Genomic DNA, 7,217 nt, shown 5'->3' on the forward strand with positions numbered 1-7,217 from the left:
GTAGCTGGGATTACAGGCACAGGCCACCATGCCCGGATAACTTTGGTATTTTTGTTTTGTTTTGTTTTGTTTTAGACGGAGTCTCACTCTGTCACCAGGCTGGAGTGTAGTGACACGATCTTGTTTTGTTTTGTTTTTTTACACGGAGTTTCACTCTTGTTGCCCAGGCTGGAGTGCAGTGGCGCAATCTCCAGCTCACCGCAACCTCCACCTCCTGGGTTCAAGCAATTCTCCTGCCTCAGTCTCCCGAGCAGCTGGGATTACAGGCATGTGCCACCACGCCCGGCTAATTTTGTATTTTTAGTAGAGATGGGGTTTTCCCATGTTGGTCAGGGTTGGTCTCAAACTCCCAACCTCAGGTGATCCGCCCGCCTCGGCCTCCCAAAGTGCTGGGATTACAGGCGTGAGCCACTGCGCCCAGCTACCATCTTGGCTCACTACAATATCCGCCTCCCAGGTTCAAGCGATTCTTCTGCCTCTACCTCTTGAGTAGCTGGGACTACAGGCTCGAGCCACCATGCCCAGCTAATTTTTGTATTTTTAGTAGAGAGGAGGTTTCATCATTTTGGCTAGGATGGTCTCGATCTCTTGACCTCGTGACCCGCCCTCCTCAGCCTCCCAAAGTGCTGGGATTACACGCATGAGCCACCGCGCCCCCCCAGTTTTTGTATTTTTTGTAGAGACGGAGTTTCCTCATGTTGCCCAGGCCGGTTTCAAACTCCTGGACTCGAGTGATCCACCTGCCTCGGCTTCTCAAAGTACTGGGATTACAGGTGTGTGCCACTGTGCCCAACCAAAAAAATTTTTTTAATCTTGTGTGAATATTCACGATGGTAGAGGGGAGAAGCCCTGCTCAAGCCACCTGGGGCAGAGTCATTTTTCCCGGCAAGGAAGTTTACTGGGAAGCTTCCCCTGAAATGGACGTCGATGTCTGGGTTCCCTGGGCACCTTCCCAGCAGCACTCGGATCAGTGGACAAAAGGTAGTCTGTCTGGTAGAGCAGAAGGAATCAAAGCCGCTAGGTTATGTGAACAAAACCAGCAGAAACCACAGGCAAAACAAGCCCAGCAGCGAATTTCCTGAAGCCCTCATTCCTTCCCCATTTCCGAGGAAGAAATCTACAATTACAGAGGGAAAAAAAATAAAAACTTTCAAATTTTAGCAACAAATGGCTTTGGCGCGTTTGCATTCTCGCCAGTCTTCAAGCAGTAGATAATTTTTATGCTTCTTCAACAGTTACAGTTTACCTCTGATGCTGGCCCCCTCTCGCTGTGCCACCCGCAGACTCTCGCCCCCTCCCTCTCTCCCTCCCTCACAAAATCTGGGACTTGGCACCCTCGGTCCCCCACAGGCATCAGCATTTGGGTGAGAAAATATCAGGCTCAGGCTGCTCTTAACCACGTTTATTGAGAGGGGCCAGGGAAGGGGACGGGACGGTCCGCCCCGCAGTGGGATTTTCAGCCCCCGCGGGTGGGCAGCGTCTTGTCCTCAGGTGCAGCTGCTCCAGTCTCGGCTCAGCCAAACATCGTCAGGACCCCCTGGAAAGCAGAGGCCGAGCTTGAGGGCCCCAACCCTGCCCCCAAGAACTCAGGCTATGCCGGGAGTGGGAGCGGGGCGGGTCCGCTGGCGTCTCCGGGGACGCGCACCCGCGCGGGGCCACCTCCGCCTTCCCCGCCCCTGCAGCTCGGATGCGCCCCACCCGGTTCCCACCGGGAGACCCAGGCTTATCCCAGGGACAGGGCTTGGAGGGCCGGACAGGAAACAGCCGTGACTAGGGCCTGGACACCTCTGGTGCAATTTTGAGGCTGGCCGGGAAGGGACGCGGGTGCAGGAAGCTTCCCGGGGTGCCCACGTTACCAGCAGGGTCTTCAGTGCCCCCATGGCCTCGGGGCCCAGCTCAGCCACACACTTCTGGGAGCCCTCTACGAGGTGGTTCACGGGGATGCCCAGGCTTGCCAGCAGGAGTTTCAGCAGGTTGAGGGTGCCGAGGGGGTTGAGGGTGCCGAGGGGGTTGGCCGCGCCAAGGGGGTCGGCCGCGGTGCCGAGGGGCTTGGCCAGGGTCCCGGCCGCGGCCTCTGTTCCCGACTCCAGCTCAGTGACAGGCTGGGCCACATGCTTGGCCGAACCCACAAAGAAAGCAGCAGCTGCAAGCAAACAGGGAGGGGTCACCGCCTGCGCGCGGGGGTCTCCAGAAGGCGGGCCCAGGACGCGCCCCCGCGGAGGGCGCCCAGGAACCGTCGCGCCCTGCCCGGCTCCCTGACCGCCCTCTCCGTCCTGCGCCGAGGCCTGCCGGGAGCGAGCCCCGGGGGCCTGGGGAGGCGGCCCCGCGCGGACACGCTGCAGGGACACCGGAGTGGCCTGAGGGTGGCGGGAGGACCGGTGAACTCTGTGCAGGCTCCAGGGCGGGCCCCCAAGGAGGGGACACTCGCGCTGCACCTTGCAGGATGAGGGGACGGTGGCCAGACAGGGGACAGACGGCCGTCCCCCAGCCACGGGCGGCCCCTGTCCTGGCTCGAGGCTGGAGAGAGCCCTGAAAGGAGGGAGGCCTAGGGCTGCAGGCGCGGGGAGCGCAGGCGCGGGGCCTGGGACGGGCCGCGGGGTAGCGGAGCCCTCCGGGCGCTGGGTGAGGCCGGAAGGACCCTGGGATCCAGGATCCGCGCAGGCAGGGGCGGGGCACAGCGGGCGCCGAGGCCTCAGGCCCCACCGTGCGGGCCAGGAGCCCAGGGCGCTCACCGGAGCCGCAGGACAGGGCCACGCAGAGCCCCAGGAGGGCGGCGGCGAGCTTCATGGCGCAGGGGCTCGGGGCGCGCTGGGGACCTGCGGATGCCCGGGCCTGGCCACGAGGCTTCATATACCCGGTCCTCGCCCCTCCAGGGCCGGCCTCGCCCATGCTCCGCTCATGGCCGAGCCCTGGCCAACTTCCTGCTGCGGCCGGCGGGCCCTGGGAAGTCAGTGACCCCTTCCCTGCCTGGGGTACTTCCTCTTGGCAGGGGCTGGGACCCAGAGCTGGGCCTTCTGCGAGCAGGCGGGCCTGGCCTTTGTCTCCCCGAGGCCCACCCGGTCCGCACCTTCACTTTGCGGTCTGACCCCATGGGCCTCACTGCAGGGCTGGGCCCTGGTGAGGCGGAGGTTCCCTCGCGCCAGAGCAGGTGCGCGGGCGGCGCAGGTCGGTGATCCCAGACCGTGGCAATGTCAGGCAATGGGGGTCCTCGTGGGCGCCTTCTGGGCTTGGGGAAGCCAAGGTGGAGGCGCCAGAGACGATCAGGCCTCACTCCTGGCCACCTCCCTGGCCGGGCCACAGGCAGCCATCGTGCAAACAGAAAGAGCTGGGGCGTTTTTCTGTCTTCGCAACTAGCCTGGACACTAGTGGATGGGCCTGGTTGGTTCCAGAGTCTCTCTAAATGTCCTCACTTGTCTGTCACTGCAGAAGTGTGACAGATGGAGAGCAAAACACTTTTTGAAAAGTTTTGTAAATGATACATAAATTAATTTACTTTTAGCCCTTTTTTCCCCGTCTATTTTTTGACCCCAGGCATCCAGCATTGAGTGACTCACTTTTTGGTTCATGGCTGATCTCAGCATTCGTTGGTGCAAAGCCTCTCTTATTTTGTAATGCATGGTGAACCGGCTCCTGGGTGGGAAGACCTGACTCTTCAGGCAGTGTCCTGGGATTCCTTTGCCATGGCTGATAGCATGTCTTATCCCTCAGCCACCCGAAGCTACTGCGGCCTCCTCCGCACCTGCAGACAGTTGTGGCTTGCTAACTGTCACAAACAGGTGCACACATTCACATTGTTCTGTTCATTTACACTTGTTTTTTTTTTTTCCGAGACAGAGTCTTGCTCTGTCGCCCAGGCTGGAGTGCAGTGGCGTGATCTCAACTCACTGCAAGCTCCACCTTGCTGCTTCACTCCATTCTCCTGCCTCAGCCTCCCAAGTAGCTGGGACTACAGGCGCTGCCACCACGCCCAGCTAATTTTTTGTGTTTTTAGTAGAGACGGGGTTTCACCGTGTTAGCCAGGATGGTCTTGATCTCCTGACCTCGTGATCCGCCTGCCTTGGCCTCCGAAAGTGCTGGGATTACAGGCGTGTCGCTTACACTTTTTCTTGACTATTTTGTTTGGGGGATTTTTGTATTATAAATCTGGAGTTTGGTTGTGTTGTGTTTTGTTGGTCATCATGGAAGTAATTTTAATGGGAAATACATTTTCTTTTTAAAAAACATTTTGAAATTAATTCCTTTTTGGTGCAGGCAAAGACACTGTCTTGCCATGTTGCCCAGGCTGGTCTCGAACTCCTGAGCTCACACAATCCTCCCACCTCAGACTCCCAAGCAGCTGGGATTAGAGGTAAGAGCCACCACACTCAGCGGATTTTGATTTTGTTTTTTGTTTGTTTGTTGAGACAGAGTCTCACTCTGTCGCCCAGGCTGGAGTGTAGTGATGTGATGTTGGTTCCCTGCAGCCTCCACCTCTCAGGCTCAAGCGCTTCTCCCACCTCCGCCTCCCAAGAAGCTAGGGCTCCAGGTGCGCACCACTATATCCAGCTAATTTTCTTACTTTTTGAAGAGACAAAGTCTCACTATGTTGCCCAGACTGGTCTGGAACTCCTAGCCTCAAGCAATACTCTTGCCTCAACCTCCCAAAGTGCTGGGATTACAGGTGTGAACCACCACGCCTGGCTTGATTTATTTTTATTTTTTGTAGAGATGGGGTCTCGCTATATTGACCAAGCTGGTCTCAAAATCCGGGCCTGAAGCAATCCTCCCGCCTCAGACTCCCAAGGTGCTGCGATTACAGGTGTGAGCCACCCTGCGCAGCCCATCTTCACCATCTTAAGGGTACGTTCCATTAGCATTAAGCAGATTCACAATGTTGTGCAAACGTCACCACAGTCCATTTCCAGAACTCTTTTCCTCCTGTAAAACTGAAACTCTGAGCCCATGAAACAACTCCCCACCCCCCTCCCCCAGCCCCTGGCACCACCATTCTGTTTTCTGTCTCTGAATTTGGCAACGCCCAGCACCTCGTGAGTGGAATCGGGCAGTGTTTGTCTTTTGTGTCTGGCTTATTTCACTTAGCGTGATATCCTCAAGGTTCATTCACGACCTTCAGAGTTTCCTTCCTTTTTAGGGTAGGATACTACTCCGCTGCCTGGCTGTGCCACATTTTCTTCCCGTGTTCGCTTCACCTGTGGGTGGACACATAGGCGCTTGCGTGTTTTAACTGCTGCTGTAACGTGGCCATGAACACGGCTGTACAAATGCCTCTCTGAGACCTTGCTGTTGGCTCTTCTGGGTGGCTCCTGACAGGTAGAATGGCTGGAGCCTGTGGTACTTGCCTGTGTCATTTGGCAAGGATCTGCCATCTCTCCCACAGCAGCGGCACCACGCTGCCTTCCCAGCAACAACGCACAAGGGTCCCAGTGTCTCCACATCCTCATGATGCTTGTTCTTCTCCTGAGCAGGGTCTAGCGCCTTGGCCCAAGCAACCACAGTGGATGCATCTTGGGAGCTGACTTTGGGGCCACCTCTCCCCATGCTGCCTGGGGACCGGAGAACACTGACTGTGGGAAAGACCAGGTGATGCGGAAGCCAAGAGGAGGGGAGGCAGTCATCCGTGGGTCCCCAGCAGCACTTGGGGTCCTGGCCACTCCAGCGGCCCCTTGCACCTGCCTCCAGGGATTCTTTGTCTTCAAAATAGCCTCGCTCCCCCTTCCGGCTCACGGTGCCTGGGGTGGATCTGTTCCCATTTCCCACAAGCCGGCAGGGTGGTGACAGGCCCTCGTTCTCATGTGCCCCAAGGTTTCGGATTCCAAAAATCCATCCCCCAGCTCCCCAGAGAAGTGTGTCCCCGTTTCACCACTGACAGGGCCAAAGGGTGGGCTCTCCTCTCCTGAGCTTCCGTGGTCACCCCAGGCTGGGCCAGCCCCTCACCCCACACTGGCTCTGGGGACCACGCCTGGCGAAGCCTCTGCAGCAGCTGGGGGTCAGGCAGGCCGAGGGTCTGGCCTGTGTCTAGACCTGCACAGCTGGGTCGGCGGCTGCTTCTGTATTCGTTTCCTGAGGCTGCTGTGACAAGTCACCCCATACCTGGTGGCTGAAACCAACACATTTACACCGCTCACAGGTCTGGAGCCCAGAAGTGCGGTGTCACAGTGGTGAATTCGAGGTGTCCGCAGGGCTGGAGGAGCTTTTCCACTCCTGGCGTCTCCCTGCTTATGGGGGCTGCCAGGGCCCCTTGGCTGGTGACTGCGTCACTCCAGTCCCTGCCTCCCTGCTCACATGGCCTCCTCCTCTTGTGTGTGTGTGCGTGTGTTTGAATGTGCATGGGAGTGTGTGTGTGTGTGAATGTGTGAGTGTGCGTGTGTGAGAGATGGACAGTGAATGAGAATGAGAGTGTGCATGTGAAGGGGAGTGAGTGTGAGTGTGAGGGTGTGTTTGTGTGAATGTGTGTACAAGTGTGTGTGAATGTGAGTCTGTGTGGGAGGGAGAGTGTGGGAGGGAGTATAGGTGTGGATATACGTGTGTGTGTTTGAATTGTGTGCAAGTGTGTGTGAATGTGTGTGTGTGAGTATGGGTGGGTGTGAGTGTGAAACCTCTGCCGCCATCGTATGAGTGTGTGTGGTGTTGCATTTAGGGCTCACCTGGGTAATCCAGGACAGTCCTCTCATCTCACTATGATGCCCCCAGTCAGGCTGCTGAGACTGTCCCTGCTGAGCTTAACATTCTGAGGTTCCAGGAGTTGGGGAGTGGATGGGCCCGGGGCCCACCCTGCCCTCTAATCGCTGCCCCTTGAAGGCCAGGCCAGGTGTCAGAGTCCACCCAGCATGGGACGGGGCAGGTGCGCGGCGTCGTCACATCAGCCTGGCCTTCCCTGCCACTCCTGCTCGCAGCCCCTGCGGGCGCAGCTCTGCCGAGACACTGGGAAAGTGCTTGGCACTGTCTGCAGATGACACGGTCAGCCTGTCCTGGGTGGTGTTTGCAGGGCATCTTTTGGGCCAAAACAAACACACACACCTTGCTCGCTCCCACGAAATGCAGGAAGAGCTGGAAGGTAAACAAGCACTTTGCGGTTCTGGGAAAGGGGCCAGATACTGAATTCGAGGCCTACTGAAGGACCTCAGGGCCTTGGAGCAGGGTACTCAGCCCCTGGGTGCTCCTGCTGGGGGAGCCTAGAGGCTCACGGTGCCTCCGCCCGGCCCACACTGTGGCGGTGC

The 7,217-nt window shown here is 58.0% G+C and overlaps 1 protein-coding gene across 1 annotated transcript; it reads right to left on the reverse strand.

Annotated features, from left to right (window-relative positions):
• Nucleotides 1-1,387: 1,387 nt before the first annotated feature.
• On the reverse strand, nt 1,388-2,890 carry SCGB3A1 (secretoglobin family 3A member 1). The gene is made up of 3 exons (XM_015141595.3): nt 2,733-2,890; nt 1,857-2,143; nt 1,388-1,537 (listed from the first exon to the last, which is right to left on the reverse strand). The coding sequence occupies exons 1-3, from the start codon at nt 2,887-2,889 to the stop codon at nt 1,514-1,516; spliced, it is 468 nt and encodes a 155-aa protein (XP_014997081.2). The 5' UTR covers nt 2,890; the 3' UTR covers nt 1,388-1,513.
• Between the last annotated feature and the right edge of the window lie 4,327 nt (nt 2,891-7,217).

The sequence above is a fragment of the Macaca mulatta genome, chromosome 6 (genome assembly GCF_049350105.2).
Source record: "Macaca mulatta isolate MMU2019108-1 chromosome 6, T2T-MMU8v2.0, whole genome shotgun sequence".
In the NCBI taxonomy this organism is placed as follows: domain Eukaryota; kingdom Metazoa; phylum Chordata; class Mammalia; order Primates; family Cercopithecidae; genus Macaca; species Macaca mulatta.